The 21891-nt window shown below is 42.4% G+C and overlaps 1 protein-coding gene across 4 annotated transcripts in view; it reads left to right on the top strand.

Annotated features, from left to right (window-relative positions):
* Positions 1 to 2471: 2471 nt before the first annotated feature.
* The window catches only part of sobpa (sine oculis binding protein homolog (Drosophila) a), a 40987-nt gene continuing 21567 nt past the window's right edge, over positions 2472 to 21891 (top strand). For 2 of the 4 annotated variants that reach the window (XM_035611088.2, XM_035611090.2), the window contains exons 1-5: positions 2472 to 3038; positions 12539 to 12659; positions 13773 to 13982; positions 17653 to 17804; positions 20537 to 20560. In XM_035611088.2, the coding sequence (XP_035466981.1) occupies positions 2943 to 3038; positions 12539 to 12659; positions 13773 to 13982; positions 17653 to 17804; positions 20537 to 20560 (603 nt within the window). In that variant the 5' untranslated portion in view covers positions 2472 to 2942. The remainder of the gene's footprint in view (positions 3039 to 12538; positions 12660 to 13772; positions 13983 to 17652; positions 17805 to 20536; positions 20561 to 21891) is intronic. The other 2 variants (XM_035611089.2, XM_035611092.2) reach the window with 1 other exon arrangement.

The following is a 21891-nucleotide window of genomic DNA, read 5'->3' on the forward strand; positions in this document are numbered from 1 at the left end:
TTCAACTAAGTCACATTTAGACATGTATACACCTTTACTGACCACCACTGGAAACAATGGCGCCGTGTTTTCAGTGAGAATAGAGCATCAGTTATTTTTCCTCTGGACGTTCTCTTCAGTCCATAAAAACATTAGCTCACCGCCCACAACCAGGTGCCACCCACAGGGTCCACCAAAGTTCAATACGTGGTACCTATAAACTAGCTCAAAAGTTTTTTTAAGTTAGATAGATATTTTTTTTTTTACAAAGCCACTAAATGATGTAATGTTTGATCACTGAAGACCATCACTTTTCATTGTATTATTGGGGACCACCACTAACATATTGTCACTGCTTTTTTGTGAAATAATTGGAAATTATGAGGACGGCAGCATGTTTTATATTAAGTCAGATAACTCTAAATCAAGAACATGCTTCCTGAGATTCAACCTCAATGTGGAAACAATTTTGCAATCAAACTTTATTTCTGTCCTCACTCATTATTTGTTTGTATTGTGGCAAATGTCAGATAACGAAGACATACTTTTCCTCCTTTAAATGCGTTGTACTTCCAAGAATTTATTTGAATACAAGGTACAAAAAAATATATAAACCTAGATGAAAAAAAAGCTCTCTAATGCAATCCTTGTGACAATACAACAGTTTGGAGGAAAATGCCCCTGCTGTGTTAGCTTAAACAATGCTTTCATTGAATCCTCCTCAATATGCTTATTACTGGACTGGAGAGAAAGTCTGTCAAAGTCAGCATAAACAACACAGAGTTGCTGTCCCCCTTTGTGAATAGACTTACAAAACAAACACATACAATACTGTATATTCATGCATTATATGACACAGAAAAAAAACTGTAATTTAGTCTTGATCTATTAATTCTCAGCATCATATTGTCAAGATTAAAGTAGCTGTATGTTCTGTTTTGAGTTTTAAGAAATGTTAAAACAGTATTTTGCTACACTGAAAATAACACCAAATGCCCCAAACTGATTTTGATGATGCATGCTTTATTGTAATTTCAATAATTCCTTCATTTTCTTCACAGTTTCACATAGATACTTGTTAAGATTAGCCTCCACAGTGTATCATTGGACGCATTAGAGTTACATTATGCTAAACCATGCCACTGCAGCTGGAGGAACAATTTGATGAAGGAATCTGGTGATGCGGGTGTGTGCTGCTGGTTTGCAAGGCGAGGGCAGCACTGTGACACTCAAGTCATTTCACCCTGACCCCGCCTCACGGTTCACAGCCCCCGTTCCTGCTGATTTCCCGGCTGAAATGGGTGTCACCGCGCCACGAGCAGCAGCTTTCTACCTGTCCACTCGTTGTAATTCCAGTAAAAAGTCAGGGGGCAGCATATTGCTCACAGCTGAGATGGATAAATCAATGCACACAATATAAATCATATATTGTATGTCACGTTTGCCAAACAAGATTCTTTTGCATTAGCTGAGAGGCTCTGAGAGGAACAACACACTCACAGCATCACTAAAACTGTAAGCATTGCAACAGCAGCAGCAAGTGAAGGCAGCTGTTTATCCAAATGTGCGTGCAAACATGTGTATGTAAATACATGTATAGATGTGTGGAGATGAATGCATTACTTAGGACATGAATACTGGCTACAATACAAATTACTCCCCGGGAAAATAAAAGAGTATTTATCAGTCTTTCAGAAGGGACAGATTTGTTGGAAAAATGCTTTAAAAATGTGTATGGTTATACTGCAACTCCAGTGTTTGTTTTCCATAACTGGATAGAAAGTGGGATGGTCAGTATTATTGATCAGTCCAATAATGTGGAAAAATCATTATATACGACAAGTTTTTTCTCTTTAAATTGTTGATGATGTCTTAGCATTGGGCCTAAAGGGGACCTTCATCTTGGCTCCAGCCACCCCCCTTAAAAGGAGGTAGAGGTAGTGGATGAATGGATGGAATGGATATATCTATTCTCACTATAGGGTTTCAAACAGTACCAACATGAAAATTGAGTCACATGTATGGGTTTTGTTTTCACCTTGCACATTGTCACATGGAACAACATGGGGGAGAAGAAGCAACACTCTTGAGGCCAAATGGAAACTTTATTTCAAGCATGATTGTTCAGTCATTAAACAAAATCACCACATTTGTTTTAGGCAGCATCTTCCCTCTTATCACACACACACACACACACACACACAGACACACTTGTGCAAAGCAAAAAGTTGCCGAAAGCCACGGTTTGATCCCAGCAACAACCACTGACTTTCAAAGTGTTCACGAGCAAGGCACTATACGCCCACAACACCTGCAAAGTTTCCCTGGTCAGGACTGTCGGCTGAAAGTCCCTCCCCACATGCAGCTACACACACACACACACACACACACACACACCGTGAAACCTCCAGACTTGACTTGGCTGTTTGCCTGTGACGTGTTAAATGACTGAAGCAGCGCAGTCTGTGACTGATGAGGAGAAGAACAATGTGGGGACGTGGGGAGGTGGAGTGTGCCGGCACCTGTTTGCCGCTTGCAGACTCGCGATGGGGGAGCAGCGCTAAGTGGATGTGACTGCTCCGATCGCCGTCCACGGGCGAAGCGGGAAGAAATAGCCCACCTCTGATCACCAACGCGTCATATAATGTTTCAGCGGACGCCCCTCCCCCTGTCTCGTTTTTTCCCCTCACTCAACCTCTCCTTTGACTCACGGAGGCGGCACACCACTGGCGCACGGAGCCGTGGAGGATACGGGCAGAAGATGGCTGACTTAGCCGGGCGCCGCGAGCCCTCGGCGGCATCCCCAGCGACGCGCGGGCCGCTGAGAAGCTGCCAGACACCCGCCGTTCGGCGACTGTAAACAGCTGCCGCTGCCTCTCTCCCTCTGCCCCCCACCCCCCCGCCCCCCAGATCTCCTCCCCCTCCTCACCGCAAATATTGACAGAAGTATCACAGAGGAAAACATGGCAGAGATGGAAAAGGAGGGCAGACCCCCGGAAAATAAGAGGAGCCGGAAACCTGCACACCCGGTGAAAAGGGAAATAAACGAAGAGATGAAGGTAAAGGGGGGTTCCGTGCCCAGCTGCATGCGATCACGCGTGGAAGCGGAGTGGTTGTGCGGAGTGGAGCGTGCGTGCGTGCGTGCGTGCGTGTGTTGAAGCACCAACCGGGCGATCTCAGTTGAAATGTACAACGCAGTCAAAGTGCAAACTGGCTTGCACGAGTGTCGAACTTAGATCGTAATATTTGCTCTCCTTTACGCAAGTTCTATTGTCGTGCGCGTGCGGGTGCCAGCCTCAGCAGCGCACCTCCTGCAGCCCAGCGCCTCGCACAATGGATGCGGCACCATTCCCCGCTACTACACTGTAGTAAGTTTTGGATCAGTGAGGAGTAGCGCTCAGGGTGTGCGCGCCCTGCCTCTCGCGGCTCACTCGGAGTTAATGGAAAATCCGGTGCGTCAGTGAAGGCGTCAATGCTACTAGTGCTATTAATACTGTTACAGTGCGGCGCGACAGTGTTCATCGTTGGTGCAAATCAATGGGGGAACACTCGCATCTCCAAGATGCGTCCAGATGTCTGTGTCGGGTTTGCCTCTGAGTGGAGGTGTGTGTGTGTGTGTGTGTGTGTGTGTGTGTGTGTCTGCGCTGCCCAGCTGCCCAGAGGCGTGTGATCCAGATGTGCGTGTGTGAGCTTTACGCATTCGACAAGAGTACAATGTCTCCTACGTTAGGCCTGCGCGGTTATTTATCCCAATTTTACGCCACAACGTTGTTTCTATCCGCGCGCGCGTGTGTGTGTGTGTGTGTGTGTGTCTGTCTGTTTTTCCCCCCGTGCACATTGTGATATTTGAGCCCCGTGCTCCGTGTCGTTCATTGTGAAGAAAGAAAGTGTTCCTGGCGCGTGTGTGTGTGTGTGTGTGTGTGAGAGAGAGAGAGAGAGAGAGAGAGAGAGAGAGAGAGAGGCAAGCTGTGTGTCCGCTTTGTCTCCATCTCCTCATTGTTTGTACACATTTGGCCCGAGACTCACAAGCGCCCCGTGCCCTCGCCGGTATGGATGGATGTGCAGGTGATCACAGAGAGAATAATTGTGCGAATCGTGATTTTCGGCTGTCGGAGAGAAAGCGAGGGTGCTGGCGCCGAGCGAGTCCTGAAACAACCCTGAAGCAGAAAGGCTTCTTGCATTTAGACGTCTCCAAAATACCATTTGCCACCGCTCCTTTTTCTGTGACCGTACAAAAAAAGGGGGGAATAATGCCATTATTGTCGAAGAGCTCAGCAGCCAAAAGACGCATTTATTATCATCCTAGACCAATAAGAAACAGGCAGTTAAGTACAATAATGTTCCATGATAACCCTATTTAACAGAGTCAGCTGCTCTATCTTAGTTTATTTTCTTTGCTCCACTTCAGCATTGGACAGATGCAAACCCCTTTCAGACATAGAGATGGAAAAAGGCGACTTCATGTTATTTTGGAATTTGAACTGCTTGTTGAAGCTGAAAAAAAAAATCATTCTTGACAATAATTTCCGTCATTGCACCTGGTCCTGATGATAGGAGGGAGGGATGCAGGAGGTGTGTGCACACGTGCGTGTATGTGTGTGTGTGTGTGTGTGTGGGGAGGGGGGTCTCTCCATGGAGAAATTTCCTTATTTCTTATCAGAGGAGTACTAGAGGTTTTCTCAGCGGAGCATTTTAAATGGTAGAGATCTTTATGAGCAGCCGTAAGGCACAGTGAAGTGCCGTCTTGAGATATTCAAGCACAAGCACAGATTTCATTTAATCGTTTTTAATATCATAAGAGAAAGGAAATATTAGGTAAAAAAAAATAATTGAACATTAATCTACCGGACTCGTCGTAAAATTCATTTGAATTCATCACACGGAACAAATAATTATATGTTGTCAGTCAGAATTGGTGTTTCATTAGCAGGTCTGTGTGTTCTGCTGTTCGGTGATAGATTGTGTGACACTGGCCATCATTCAGGAATTCAGAGAATTAGTTATAATATGTTTTGGAGATGTCCATTTAAAACATCTCATTTAACGGAAGCAGCTTTAGTTTTTCCTTTATTTAACCACAGTCCTATAACTGTGACGGACAACAGTCAATTGGTGGAGGAGGTACATTGAAGATACACCTGACCACCTGTGTGTGTGTGTGTGTTTTAGACGATACAAATTGTCCAAAAACAGTTTACAGCTGATATGGTGTCCACACTCCTTTCCAAGCCAAAAAAAGTTTGTCTGTAGCTAATCAAACATCATCAATTATGGATGAACATGACAAACACTCGGTTATTGCATGGTTGCGCATGTAGCACAATTACACCAAAGCCCAATGTAAACCTGCAGCAAGGATTGCGACCGACAGAGTCACAGGTAATCGACACTACGTGTGCCATTACCTCCTCAGAACATGTACGTACAATAATGGATTTATTTTAGTTAGAAAACTCTCAGATTAATCATTTCCAAGTGAAAGTTTGTTCCCCTCACTTCTTTAGAGCCTTTCAGCTGCAACATTTCAATCCGAGGCCAGAGGGAAAAAAATACTAACACAGACACACAATGTGCCCTTGTTGTGAGGGATCATACTCCGCAAAACCAGCAGTCTGACAGTGTTTCCTTCATCTGGCTGCTTAATGTGTGCCACGGTAAAATAAGCCCCGGTGAGTAATCAGGGAGAAGGAGGAGCGGGTACGGAGGGGATAGGAGAAGCTGGGGAGTCGGGTAAGAAACAGGGGAGAAAGGAATGTATACAGAGCTGGGCTGGCTGAGCTGTAAAAACTGTAACCCGAGTGTCTCTGCTGGGTCAGATATCAAGGAAAGTAGAGGGAAATGAAAGCAGAGGAGAGGGAGAGAGGAAGAGAGAGGGAGCAAGGGAGTGGAAAAGTGGAGTAGGAGGAGGCAAAGGGAAACTTGGCGTGTGGATTCGGGAATTTTATCATGGTGTACTGTGACCTACTCTGGTTTCTATCCGCAAGGTATCCAGTTCCCACCATCATCATTACCGCAAATCCTGCCGGCCATGTCTGGGTCTCACTGGAGGGAAACAAGGGGGAAGACTGCGGACAAACAGGATTTTGAGTGTATTTTTATCATCATCATCCTCTGGGCAGTGAAATTCCAGCTTGTGAACTGCATGTGTACAGAAGGTATCACGAGTGCATTATGATCACACTCCACTGGACCACTAACAATCCCCCAAATTTAAACGTAAACTTGCTGTAGGACCCGGGGCTCTGTGAAACCACCAGATTGTCTACAACTGGGTTTCTGACCGATGTCAAAGGGGAGGAGGTTGTTCCTTCTGTGTGTGTGTGTGTGTGTGTGCACCAAAATGTCATCATCATATCAGAGGTCAGATCCATAGTGAACAACAGAGGCAGCAGCAGAGGCAGGGTTTTTTCAAAAGCTAATGACTCTAATAGAATTAATCGGAGACAATTAAAGACACGTACACTGTACATGCAGATATATCAGTTTATGAAGTGTTGACACAAGTGCTGGTTATATAGAAACGCCTTTAGTATGATCCTGTATGTAACAGTTCAACATTTAAAGTGAGCATGAACACCTCTCCGTTTTTTTTGCTGCCGTGTTTTAAAGTGCAGGTGGCTACTGCTGCCCTGGAGAGCAGGCTGATCTGTTTGAAACCCGACCCTAATGATAGTTAAGCTTCTATTAGTTGGACTAATCAGACTATTCAACTCTTTTTAAACAGAGTTGTGTAACGTTAGAACAAAACTGAGGAGCGATCTGGGAAATTTGGGTATGTTAGTTTACTAATGTCGAGTAAATTTCCACAAAGATTTAAAAAAGAAAATGCTGACTGATGGTCGCATGAAACATGTTGGGTACCTCATAAACATGGGCACATCACCAGTTACAACAGTATATGGAGGACAAAAATAGTGGTTGTATATTAAAAACTTCCATCATTTATCCTGTTGCAGGAATTTAAAGTGGCACCATGCGATTGTTTTTTTGAATGATGATCACTAAAACATGGTTGTTGCACCAGTAGAGTCATAACGTCAGCAAACTGATTCAGCAGTAATACAGTTTAAGTTTGATGACACGAGCCTAGCATTAGGAACCACAAGCTACTGGTCTTATCAGACCAAGTGAAGCTGCAGCGGCAAAACCACTGAGTGTGGTGAATTGAGATAGGGTGCATTTTATTTCTTATTCCAATAATAAAGTGCTTTAAATGCAGCATTTAATAATGCCTACAAATTCTTGATGTTCAGTGAATATTCAGTTCAGAATCCGTTTAACGTGCTGCTTCTTTGCTGACAAAACAAGACTTCATGTGAGAAGCCTGTTGCGGCAGTCCCACTAGATGGGACAAACAATGAAGAGGTGGGTTTGCCATGTTTGGAGTATTTTCTTTCCTGTGGCTTTAAGACTAAAATGTATTTTAAAGTTGACGTCAGAGGAAAAACCACAGTCTGACTGACACTTGGCAAAACAGATGTGCTCAGTAAATTTTCATAAATTGGTATTTTAGTCTTGGAAGGAAAGTTGCTCTTAATGAAAATGGTTTGTATTTTGGCCCATGTTTATTGTGTACTGAAAATACTGAAACCAAATAAGAATTTTAGGATTCATTGTCTGGGGACTATGAATATCCACTGCATATTTTATAGAAATGCAGCTATTGGCTGTTCAGATGACTTGGTCATGGACCAAGGTGTTGGTCAAAGGCAGTTTTTGACTCAATGGTCTTGCTAAACAAAAGCTCAGGAGTTTGCAGCCTCATCAATCTGAATCATCCTCTGGGGACCACGATTATTCATGCACAATTGTTAAAGTATTGTGCCTTAGACCAAACAGACAGACCGGTTGCATGGCCAAGCAAACGTTGCCTTTTTAAAAAACCTTTCTAACTTAGTAAATAAATCTTAGTTCGGCTTGAACCGCACTTCCAGCTTTGTTCTGCTGGAGGCTTTTAGAAACTGTTGAGATGAATAAAGCTGATAAACATAGATTTTGATTAAATAAAACAACCTTTACATCCAGTGTAACATACAGACATTTGTAGCTGCCTCTGTGTCTCTTCCTTCCCAGCTCAGCCAAAGCCAAAATTGGTGCCGCTGCTTTGATGAGCAGCCAGCCAGGATTAGATTCCACTCTTAATAACACTCCCACTTTCTCAAGGCAGTAGGGTGACACAGAGGACAGCGTGGTCGGGAGGAGAGGGATACACAGAGAGATGCTGTGTTTTGGTCTCCATGTTCTGGTTATTCTACAAACATCATCCGTTTCACTCAGGAGTTTACTCAGGACGGGTTATGCTCCAACTCATTTGTTCAAAGGGAGGATTTTCTCCTTGGTGATTTTTTTCTTCTCAAGGTTTCATCCTAGCAGTTGAACTAATTGCTGCAGTTGCGCTTGCCAACGGGTGCACTCTGAGTCTGTCACAGCTCTTTTTTGGACGGCTTGGACATACAGCAAGTGTGTTTGATAGCCCACAGAGACATTTTGCTTCTTAGTTTAAATATAATACATTCTCATTCCCAAATAAATTTTTTGTTATTTTAAAAAGCATGTGAAGGAGGAACCTCTCCCAGAGTGCAGTGGGTGAGCCTTAAAATAATTTGGGTTGACCTGACAGGTTTAACATCCCGAACCCGAACATCCTCTGTTCTCTAATCCCGGTCCCTGTGTCTCTCGTCTCAAATTGAAATAAAAGATAAATGCCTAAAAAAACAAAAACCCAGGGAGTGTTTAATGCATTCAGTTTGCCTGCATACAATATCTGTGTAAAACTGTGATGAATAAAAAACTAATTCCATAAGGAAATGACATGAATTGAATTGTTCCATTTTCAATAAATTAATACATTTGTCGGCCATTTCTGTTACAACTGAGGGTGTTCATATTGTGTCTCCATGGGCAACAACATGGTTTTAGTATATGGCTGTCAGAAGCCAACTTTAGCTGTGCTCAGGAAGTGGTACTAAATCTGACTTCCAGGAGCCTTCAGGCAGAGCGAGCACTGCTGTCACTCATCGCTGTTCAAGCAGAAGTGTAGCTACGTCTGCAAACATGAGCTGTCCTGATTAACAGCCTTCACTGCTTTAGCCGCTATGTTTAAAGACGTCTGTGAGGGAAAAAAGCAGAGAGTGTAAGTGTCTGGATTCGGCTGAAAATTACTGTAAATAACTGCTCCAAATCCAATGAATCATAGTCGGATGTTGACAACGTCTAACCTTGGGGTGCACATCATACACTGAAACGTTCCCGCAGGTGCGGTGCGTATGTCATGCGCGGCATTTCTGATCAGCTCAACGGGGTGCGTCGGCTTCCTCTGTCACTGATTCCAACCCTGCACCGTGTCTACCCATTGACCACCCCACCACAGTGGTATTTTGTAACAGACAGATCAATAACTCCTGTCATTCTTCATTAATAATGCCTTGCCAGCATTTTGGACCGAGTCCTTGCTCTAACCTACGGCACCTTCACTTCGGCACAGAATAGCAGAAACTGCACGCTGTGTATGTACAAAACAAAAGTGAGGCAAAACTGATGCTCCAGAAGCGCTACGACACGGAGACACAAATACTGCACATCATGAATTTCGCCCTAAAATGCTTAGAAACTGAGAAAAGATGCTTAGAACGGAGAAAATCTGCCTCTGTCGCTCCTATACTGTGCCACAGTTTCTCAAATATGCAAAGAGATACTTCTGCCCATGTGTGCCTGTGTGTGTGTGTTTGCGTGTGTGTGTGCTCGTTCCCACGTGTGTCTCCCTTACAATAAAACCACTTTAAGCAATATCCAAGTGCTGAATTTGTATCAAGCAGTTGATTCAGTGGACTGACCTATTGTCTGCAGGCAGTGGACACGGACAGGCTCCACGCTCAGCGTACAGCAGGCCAGTGTGACCTGTGTGAACGTGTGTGTGTGTGTGTGTGTGTGTGTGTGTGTGTGTGATGAGCCATTCAAGACATTTCATTTCCTTTTTTTTTCACAGCAACAAAGGGCATTCTATTGTGAAAATAAAACCTTGTAAAATGGAAATGAAATTAAATCCTGGTTTCAGATACAGTCACTTTTCCGCCCACAGTACATCATCAATCGATGCTTCAGACCTGCCTCCAGCAGTGACTGAACAGCCTTCAGAGAAACTCACTCAAGTTACAACTTTATTTTTCCTCTTGGAATGAAACATCATAGACGAGCCTTGTTAGTACACATAAACTTGCTGTGTGCAGCGTGCTGATGCCACTTCATCCGATATGATTACTGGCTGGGACCTTTGTTGTATCGGTCCCAGCCAGAACAGGTAACATGCAGTTACCTCAGCATCTTTTGCTTTACCTAGAATCTACTGAGGGAGGCAGGTGGGATATACAGTATATGCATATGTATGTTTATCTGTGTATGTGTGCGTCTGCCTTTTGCCGTTAAATTTACATCAGCCATGAGTCAGATGCGCTGGGTGACACTAAACCACTCCAACACGATCACTCTGGCTCCAACATATCGACAGGAGCTGTTTGTAATTGACATTTAAACTGCGTCATCCAGTGACTGATGAGATAATGTACAGGCCAAAGTGGGACTGGCTGTGAAATAATGAAGTGACTATGGAACAAACCCACCAGTGGCAAGAAAAGGTGGGTCCCCTCCATGGCAAGGCACTGTACAGTACATAATGTTTGTCCTCGCACACCTGTAATATGATCCTACAGTGGTTGTCCCAAGACCTCAAGCTGAATCCATCCAGATTGAATTTCGTGCTGTGTTTATGGGAATAAGAAAAATTCCAAAAATGTATAATTTTCATCCATCCATTTGGAAAAAAAAAAGAAATCACAGGACCACTTTTACCCCTAAGCTGACAGTTCAGCAACCTGTGACTAATTCTCTATCACACAGACCAGCTAATTACAGGGGATTCATCCACAGTTACTGCAGTGGTCTGTTTCCAGAAAGAGCAAATAGTGAACGATCGCTGGAATATTTAGCATGGTTTAGGGTTCAGTGGACAGACGCCTCTGGGCCTGTTCCGGCGGAGAAGCGTGTGGTGATGATGGGCTGCATGCGTTAGCAGGGTCATGCGTTTGTTTTGAGTACAGTGTTTATTGACTGTGCTTTGGAGGAGATACTTCACCTGCATAAAGTTGTATTCATTTTTTGCATAGATGCACTGACTATCTGCAGCGCACTGCTCGAGAATGTTGGCGCGTTAATGCACATGACGAAACATGACATTTACCGTCTACTGGATTATAATATTTGCTTCACTGTGAAAAAAAGTGCCATTAATCGCTCACTGAAAACTGTGATACTTACTGACTTTGGTCGTGTTTCTACTGTGTTGCGATTGGTTCACTCTGGTGTTTCTACTCAAAATATGAAGCTAAAGCCAGGAGGTGGAGAGCTTAGCTTAAGTATAAAGATTGGAAACAAAGGTAATTAGCTACATCCATCTCTGAAGCTCACAAATTAACATGCTATATCATTTTTTTAATCCTTACAAAAACAAAGCCCCCTCCCACACTGCACTCAGCCCCCCCAAAAAATGTTTCATTAAAAGCAAAGCTTTTTGTGTTTATATGGATTTTTTCCTTCTCACAGAGCCAGGCCAGAATAAACTATACCATAATACTATACAACAAATCCGTCATTATGAATACATTGAATCGGTCACTGTTCCCATAAAACAACAGTGTAGTGTAGCTCAACAACAGCCCTGACACACATTATGTATGATCTCTGGCATGTGGTTGTGTTCCTCAGCCTCAGATGAAATGAATGAATGAATGAATCAGTGGTCCCCTTGGTCCATTTAACCCCTGTGGCATTTTATGGATGCAGCGACAACATTTTCAACCAGAGGAGCTGTAAGACAGAGGGAGGCTCTAAATTGTCATTGACAGAAATGCACGAATCGGACCCTTATCCCTGCTGTGACTCGGTTTTAACTGGGCAGTGGGGTTGTTTTTTTGCCCGGATTGTGATAACCTTTCTGTTCTAGTAAGTGTGCTGCAGTTAGCGTGCTGTGACAGGCTTCCCATTCTCTTTATTACCCTCTGATAAGATCCTCCTCTTTTATTGTCAAACGATAGGGGCCATTAGTTCGTCTGGTTGCACTCTGCGGCGTTTGGACGGGTGTTGGCCCCAATTAGGGTGAACTGTGCTCATGAAGAAGATGTGGAGTTTAAACCTACACTGTGGGTTTCTCCAGCCAAAGCAAAGCATTTACATTTGGAGTGGAGTGGCAAAATCTCTGCGTAATTAGTTGAAGAAACAAAATAAAGTCACGGTCACGGTGAAAGTCACAGGAAAAGCACCACCAATGCAACAAAGTAATGATTGTTGCATTTGCTTTTGTGACAGTCAACCTCAAATCTCATTTACCTATCTTCATCTTATTCCAAAACGGTAAGATGTTGACTCAATTTCAGAATTTTTAAAGGTTACTCACTTTTAATTTGCTACAATTCATTCACCCGTCCATTCATTCATTAAAATTATTATTTGACTAATGAATATAAGGACTTTTGCTGTGCATCTCACCGGTCAACTGTTTGTGTTGCAGAGTTTCGCAGAGAACACCATGAACGAGCTGCTGGGCTGGTACGGCTACGACAAGGTGGAGCTCAGAGACTCTGACAACCTGGAGATAGGGGAGACGCCCCAACACATCTCTGTCCTCAAAGGTGTGGAACTCCAGCGTACAGCACACCTATTTTCTCTCGTTTTTTCCTTTTAACCTTAAGCACCGCACGATAAATCGAGTTTGTGTTTCATACCTGACAGTTGTGCGTCATTGTCCACCTGCTGCAGAAAGGGATGATGAAACTAGTGCAAATATTAAGTTCTCATGAATGCATCACGAAACACGACTCGTGCATCTTGTTGACACATGACGTCGACAGCTGTTTGTGATTGTGTCAAGGGGCCCTGAAGACGTATACATTTACTGAAACCGCTTCTTTCTAAGAGTGTTCAGGTCCAACTTGAGAAAACTATTTTAATGACAAAGTTAAAAAAAACATTTTGATTGATATGGATGACAGATATCTAGATTTCTCCTTTTTTTTTTTGGAAAAAATCTTTTCAAATGGAAACGGCGCTTGTAAACACAACATTGACATATTATCCCCTTCCAAACTTCATATACTGTAGTGAGCTCGTTACGTACAAACATTCGCTTATTCGCATTATTTCCTTTTAGCATCCACTTGGACTCTAGCCTCAATCTAAGCCCAAATGTTCACTCCCCTTCCAGGTCTGCAAAATGCTCAATGTTCACCAGCTAGTGGTTAACATTATTTTTTAGCTGTTTGCTACTGGGCAGGTAGTCTACAGTGAATTTATTAGAGACTTCTCTTTGGAAATTGCTGCCTGTGAGAAGTGAAACATTAAAGTTTCTGCCATAAAACAACAACAATGTGCTGTAGGGCTGAATGGAAGTGCAGAGTTTGTTGCTTCATCAATATGAGCAAATCTTTCTCAGTACACGCAGTCATTTGGACCATTATGGACAAAGAAATATTGATTAGTGGAGCTTAAACTGTGTTTAGTCAATATTTAATAGCATACAGTAGAGGACAGAGGAATATTTTAAACTGTGCTTTCTGGGGATTTAATCATTTTGTTCAAAACCGACCTTTAAAAAGAGACATAATTCACCACTTGTGCCTCGGATGTAAAATGTGAGTTGAATTTTAAACATCCAATAGGCCCTCTAGAAGTTGCATTGAGTGAGCGCCGCAGCATCTGACCCGTTGTCCAGCAATGCTTTATTTCTCTCAATTTCTCCTGTCTAGAAAACTTGTTGCCAAAAATCCCAGCTTCAACTGAAAGCCGCGATGGCTCCCCGGACAGAGCCAACAGCTCCCAGTCTTTGCCAGCGTCCAGGAATGGAGTCACGGAGCCCTCGACCACACCGTCCACCTCCATGCCCGGCACCAAGGAACATGGCAACCTGCCCATCATAGTCCCCATGATCCCCCCGCCACTGATCAAGCCCCCCTCAGGTAGGGAGCACATTTTTCGGAGATGAATTGAAAAATAGTTTAGGCTTGTACAAGTCCTTGTTTGTCAAGAAAACACTTATAACGTGATGATTGCCAGCAAAAAAACTGTATCATAATGGACTTCCACAGGCATTACATGAAGTTCCATCTGTTTTATACATCTGTCTGTTTTGAATGAGGCCACACTTAAATTCCCCAAAACATCAAGGTCATATTCAGCCCGTCACTGATTGCTGATGTATTCATCCAAATGCCCGACCGCAAACACAACCCAGTCATAAACCCCCAACCCCAAGAAATGTTGTGAATTTCATCCACAGCTGTTCTGCGGACAGACTGCACTAAAAGTATAAACTTACTTGCTAATTCTCCCGCACTTAGCAAGAAAACGGAATGTTGTTGCAACGTTTTTTTCGCTAAAAGCCTGAAAGCGTCCATGTCGGCCAGGGACAGGGGACTAATGAGCGAGCTACCTGCTGTACACCTTGTTCTCCTCCACCTGCCCAAGTGTCAATATTTCCCCATCAACTCTCTGAGGGAAACGTCCGCGTTCCTCGGCCAGACAGAGGCTTCATTATCCCTTGCGTCTGCTGTGGCGCAGGAGGTTGGTACGCCCAGGCGGAGGGAGCAAGCCGCCTTGGCATCGCCAAAGAGGAGTCCCCGCTGGCCCTGCCTAGGCGGGGAAACAGATGGTGTGGTCCCACCACCCGGCCAACACCCCCTTTAACTTACCACCTACCCCCTACCCCCACACATACGCTGAATTATTCATGTGCCCCGCACAATCCGACAAAGGACCTTTTGAGGTGCAGGTATGATGCATCGGTGGTGGCATTTAGTATGGAGGCTGAATTACTGGAATTTTTTTGGGGGGGGGGGGGGCCCTCGTGCAGATGTGAGTCTTTTGAGATGGGCTTGTTACAGGGCGCCAGGACGTGGGAGGGGGGAGAACAACTCCACCTCAAGATGTCGCTTTGTATGAAAATGTTACGATATTGTGAAAGATGTTACGATTTCATGTTGGTCTTGGATCCTCTTCATTACGCTGCGATACGAACACTATTTCCAAGCATTGCACAAACCCGGATCCACCTACTCAGTCAGCTCAGAGTGAAAATATTTCTTGTTGGTTTTTTTCTGTTATCACTGCAGTGGGCAGAAATCCAGACACACACACACACACACACACACACACACACACAGACACACACACACACACACACAAAGATAGAGAGACTATAGGAATGAGATAAAGAGGAAAGGAGAGACAAGACATAAAATATGCCTGTTGGGTCCACTGTGCTGACTTTAGGCCCCAGGGAGTTATTCCCTTAATTGTGAGTTAGTCTTTACTTAAAATCTGATGGCCCCCGTGGATCCATTAAGCTCACCAAGAGGTGAAAAGCACGGCCAATGTGCGATAAGGATGCGAGTGGGGGTGAAAGACTAATGGGCCTCGGATTCTTCACCCTCACACCCGCACAGTCATAATGTGATAATTGGGAGATACCGGAGGGAGTCTTGGTGGAGCTCCCTCATCGCAACAGAGGCGGCACTTAGAGTCCGCCGTTCATCACCAGCAGTCACAGTTGACCACAAAAGAGGCATTTCACTGTCAACGAGGGTCTGTGGGCCACACTCACCACACAGCAGCGCTGCTCCTGCTACATGCCCCTAAATCACAGGTTGAAACAAGGAACTAGTGGAGAAGATATTCTTGTAGATTTCAGTTGATCTGAGGTTCTCAATAAAAGATGTATTTCCTGTTAAAGGAGGTATGTGTTAGTATCATCTGTAGCTATAATTAGAAAATTGGTAGTAGTAACGGTAAATCTTTTGAGACAGAAGAGATCTGGGTATTCTCCTTTTGACCTGCAAATCCATCATTATCTCAATGTCGTCCTCCCTCACAGGTCATTCATTTTGATTAAGCCATACTAGCTGTGAAAAAAAACGATATTTAAATACATTTCACCTGAAAAGATAGTAGACACTCACAAAATCCAATACATGCGGTTTATTGACAACCTACTGCAGTCCACCCTAACTGCAGCAAAAATGCTTTTACATGTATACATATAGACCCACATGTAAATACCAAATGACTGCTATTGAAAATATTTATTTGTTCTTTTAATTCTACTTTTTTCTTTTAATTTTATTTCTTTGTACAACATGTGAACAGTTAAGAACTTTAACTGTTTCCAATTAAACAGACACTATACATATCCAGACAGCCAGCTTATTCATCTCTCATATTTCTCTTCTCTCATTTTTTTCAAATTGCATGGCAGTATGGGCTGACGCATCACCTTCTACAGTCAGACCATGGACAAAGCCAAGACAGTAACAGAGTAACTAGGAGCAAGAGAATGGCAACTGCAAAATCCCACGTCGTAGATATACATTTCGACAATCAGCTTTCCCCATAAAGGGATGTCAACTCTGGAACACATCACCAACTGAAATCAAATGAATTACAGATATAAAATCCTTCACAACAAAGGTTGAGGTAAAAAGATAACCAGAGTTCCAGCCACTTTTAGCAAACATCTTTTATCTCCATATTGTGTTGTGGTTTTATTAGAAGGAAAGCTGTATATTTTAATTACACTGTATATGTAAAAGCCCATCTATAAACTCTCACATCAGTTTCATGCTCTGTATTGGAACTGTGTTAAACTGCATAAATCATTTTTTGATTTATGAATTTGTTTCTTACATAACGGTCCCCATTTATTATTTATTTTCTGTCCATACTTGACATACACAGTAAGTCATCATAAAACCCACTGTCTCATTTACATCCTGTAGCCTAAACGCTGCAATGTAACAAGGACTCAGTTTGAATATTTGTTTTGTCTCAGTTACTGTCCGTTTACTTCTGGGTAAATTTTTTTATGTATTTATTCATTTAAGGTTCTCCTCTCTGATGTTTTTATTTTATTTTATTTTTCTCTCCCGTCCTTCATTCTGCCCTCAAAGTCCCTTCCTCTTGAATGATTTTGGAATAATTTTGGAATAAGAGTATGTACAGTGCTAGATTGATGGAGTTTCTTACACATCAGGTCAGTTCATGTCTGAATTGTGTAACTCGTTGGTCAGCTAAAGTGTCTTACAAATACCTCCTTGTAATTTTCTCACCTGTTTTTACTCAAATGTATTATTCCGTGAAACAAGCCTCGTCCATCGGACTCTGTCGTTGTCTAACACAAGGATTATGTCAAATTGTGTGTGACCCCAACTCAGCATCCCACCTTCAGACCACACTTCTCATCACCCTCATGGCCACAGTCACAGTTCCCATGTTGAAGGCTCATCCTGTTCACTACAGTTAGACAGTGCTTCATTGTAAATCCTTCAGTTGTTTGTGGCGAGAATGTTGATCAGATCTAACCGGTCAAGCAGCTGGGTTGACTCAGTAGGGTGAAGTAAATGCCTTTAGGTCCTTGTGCTTAATACATCTAGTTGTTGCATGCCATGGACTTTCATTGGAAATGTAATAGATGTAATAAAACCTTACTGAAGAATATTTTACCGTTATCTGAATCCCTGAGTCACCTAGTATGACCACTTAGTGAAGACATGTACCACAAGGACATTATAGGTTAAATAAGAGAGACCTGTGCGCCGACCTCACTGACTTTCACTATTTGTTGTCTATCTCTAGATGAGGATGCATCCAATGTGCAGATCATGTGTGCCTGGTGCCAGAAAGTCGGTGTCAAACGCTATTCCCTGAGTATGGGGAGTGAGCTGAAGAGTTTCTGCAGTGAGAAGTGCTTCGCCGCCTGCCGCAGAGCCTATTTCAAGAGAAACAAGGTAAAACTCCTTCCTCGCCATCAGCTGGGTGCTGCGATATGACACCTTTTAGGGACTTTGCATCTAGAACATGTCACGTATCTCTGGTTACAACCTGTGTTCATATTCAGTGAGAACGAGAGGAGAATACAAACAACATGGTTGAAATCAAACCAGGCTCTCAGATTTGAAAGTAAATCGATGTAGTCCTTAATCCACGTATCATGATATGTACTTGTAAGTTACCATGTGGTGAACGGATTGCATGAATTGGACTTGATGCTATTGTCACAGTGTTCAGGCAACACTCATCCAATTAATTTCTAAAGGCTTAATTATACTTAAATCGACAGCAACATATTTGCGTACCTTCTACTGTAGCTTGAAATGTAACTTTATGTTGCAGCAGTGCAGATCACAATGACTGTCTCAACCATGTCTCCCAGTGGCCGTACAAGCACACAAAACTCCCCCGCCTACAGTATTACCTCAACCAGTTCAGTGGTTGTTCACTCCATTTCCTCCGATGTGTTCACTCGTTTCTGTGTAGCAGTAATTTCAGTGAAAGTAACCATTCAACATTTATTAGCTTTATTATGAACTCCAACATGATCCACATAGTTTCAATTCCCATTGTTTGAAGTACCCACACAGTGGAATAGAAAATCCCCCTGCCAACTAGTGGTTTGAAGGTGTAATTACAGAGCGGCAGACAAGTGTAAATGCTAACAAACAGCGCAGGCAGAATAAGACATATAAACAAGGGTTGAAAGGATAGTTCAGTGATTTTGAAGTGGGGTTGTATGAGTTACTTATGCATAGTTAATATGTTACCTTATGGAGATGGTGATCAGAGATGTCATTTAACAGAATTTGGAGGGGAAGTGGAAGTAAGTCTGAGTCCCACTGTTGCAGAGGGGACCACCGAAAAACGTCTTTTTCGCCACATGTTTAAATCTTACCTTAAAAATAAAAAAATCTGTTCAATTGTACGCTAAAGGACGTATTTCTTTCACTGCTTTAGTTTGCCACCAGATAGCCGTTTTGCACTTTATGTTGTCTGTTCATATTTACTGCGCCAACCTGCGCGGTGCAGAGTGTCACTCCGCAAATCAGCTGTTCCACTCAGAGCTTGAACAGATATTTTTTTTTGGGTAAGCATTTAAAAAAATGTGGCGAAGAAGACATTTTTCGCTGGTCCCCTCTGCAACAGTGGGACTCAGACTTAGGCTACTTCCACTTCTCCTCCAAACTCCGTTAAATGACGTGGCTGATCACCAAACCCCATAAGGTGACATAACCCCCTAACCCCACTTCGAAATCATTTAACTATCTCTTTAAGGGGTAGATAAAAAAATATAATAATAATACCAATCCCGTGTGTGTGTGTGTGTGTGTGTGTGTGTGTGTGTTAAAGAGGCCGCTTGTGTCGGGATTAGCATAACGGAAACAGAAACAGCTAGTCGCTCTCTCCAAAACTCATAAGTTTGCCTGGCATGTCGCATCGCATTCTTCAAAACATAAAAATATAATGTTTTAAATTAGAAGGAGTTTAATCTCTTGATGAGAATGAGTATATTTCTGGAAATTCTAAGGCAAATAAACAATGGGTAAAAAGTTCCTGTCGAGGTTAGTTAGCTAAGACAACTTTGGTTAGCGGCTATCTGAAGTTTCAAGGCAACGGACAGTTTAGTTGATTCAACAAAATTCACTTCTGAAAATGAGAAATAAACCATATACTGTAAGTTACTTTCATAATATTGGATTCAAACCAGGCTCTTAGATTTGAAAGTAAATGTATGTAGTCCTTTTACCCCCAAAACACTATTAACTTTGCTTTAATTAGCATCAGAACTATAAAGGTTTTTGTGGAGGGGAAACACGGCACACTAATAAAGTCAAAGGTCTAAGAATTTTACAGTATTTCCGAATCTAGCTAACACAGTAAACATCTTATCGTTAGTACTGATATACTCAGAAATAACGAGTGGTATTCTCAGCTAATTTCAATAAATAAATCAGTTTATGGGCATTTTTAAACTAAGCTAACCAATTAATGTGAGTATTAAGTACAGTATGAATGTGATTTGTAGAACAGGTTAATCTTGATATTCCAGTGTTATTGCTAAGGCGCTTACATTATTTACACACAAAAATGGTTGTTGTAGTTTGCAGGATTCAGTTATTGCGTATAAAATGAGAAGTACATCTAATCAGTTCTGTTAAGATAGCAAAGTACAGAAGTGCAGTGACTGTATCAAGAGCAGAAATCCTGCAATACGGCTGCCTGAAAATGTTACATCTCTCAACCTCTTTATCAACATGCACTGTATTGTGGTCCTGACAGAGCTAAAATTAAGTTTTAAAGACTTTTTAATAGTCTTTATACTGTAGGGAGGAACTTTATCTTTTACAGTCCTAGCAATTATCATGTTATAATTACCCTCAAGTCTGACTCAAGACACCAAATGTCATTTTCACGACAAAAATCCGTTCAAAAATGTCAACTTAAAAACCCTGTTATTACTTGTCCAGGTTTGACTTGACTACAAAATACCTAATACATTCAACTGTAAAGCATTCGGAATTAAATAATGGATTTTGCTAAACACTCTCAGGCAATCAACTTGAAAATGTCATGGTCAGTGTGATGCATTAGAGGCAAGACAGCAAATATCAAAGTTGTTATTGTGTTCTTGTTTTCCCCCCCGGTGCCTGTAGTTAAACAATCTCCTTTCTCTCTTGTACCAAAGCTGGGATATGTAAGGAATTACGCTGTGAGTATGATGTGTTTTCCTCTCCTGCTTGTCTGTCCTGAAGTCAGTTATTCATCCAAACATAATCACTTTTCAAGCACTGCACTGGAGCAGGAACCAGAGAGGGGCGCACACAGAGTATGTCTGTTCATTTCAGTTAGTGGTATCAATTTCTTTTGTTTTCTGACACTTTCCCCCCCCCCAAAGCATGAGAAGCAAGCTGAACTTGTGTCTACTGTACTGTTGCTCATAGTATATGTTTTTCATTTTTCTACTTTAACATTTAAGCCCATTTAATTTGATAGTAAGTTTGTAGTTTTCATTGTGCTAAATGTTGAAATGATGACAATTGATCCGTCTGGTCCTGGAGATGACAAGGGAAGTCTGACACATAAAGCCGCTGTGGGAGAATGTGTGACACTTGCGAGAGCTACAGATCTTCCCATCAGATCTAAACACAAGCTTTTGAAGTGGTTTTATCTTGATCTGAGAGCGTCAGAGGAGGTCAAAAAAGGCAGATGCGGGTCTGTGCCATTTGACATGCAACAATGTTGACAAGGCAGCGTCATAAAAATCCCAAAACCCAAAGGTGTGATGAGAAAAGTGCGTGGAAAAAATAGATACAAGTTCCCCATGCTCTCCCCATTAATCTACCCAAGACTTATGCCAGAAATGTCAAAGCATGCCCTCTCACAGCAGTGACAGCTGTTATAGTTATGAGCAAAATGTTTGAATATTGAGAGTTAAACCAAAATCATGTCAGTTAGAGAAAATCTTTCAGTTTATATGCTATGACACACAGCTTTCCAGTCTGTTTTTTTTGTTTTTGCTGGTGCTGAACTATAAACTTTATGAAATTGATATAAAATGTACTAAACCAAACTGCCAAATATACGAAAATGTTTATTGTTTAATTAAACATAATTTATTAATGGAGCAACAAAAAAATGAGCCATTAGTTTGCTACTTCAAAGGCACTTATTTCAAATATTCAACAGCAATCTTGAAGATTTCCATCTTAATAAATATCTGTGAACCCGCTATCCATCGCCGTTTGAGGTAGCTCGCTCATAAAAGTATTGTCTTATTTGTACATTTGCAGCAGTGGCTCGCATGACTTTTAGAGGAAGGCAGAGCTGTAGAGCCAGCAGACTTTTTCACATCACACTAACATTTACTGCACAAATGAACAGACAACATCAGATCCTTTATGGGACAGAACGCTGGTCTGAGGTCAGATGTAAGGAGATAATGTAAGGTTATCGCTTCCACGTAGGTATCGTCCAATTGATGTCTATAACTTTAGTCTTTCTGTGACACATCGCTGACCAGCAGTATTGTGAACTGGTGTC

The sequence above is a fragment of the Scophthalmus maximus genome, chromosome 15, assembly GCF_022379125.1.
Source record: "Scophthalmus maximus strain ysfricsl-2021 chromosome 15, ASM2237912v1, whole genome shotgun sequence".
Lineage (NCBI taxonomy): Eukaryota > Metazoa > Chordata > Actinopteri > Pleuronectiformes > Scophthalmidae > Scophthalmus > Scophthalmus maximus.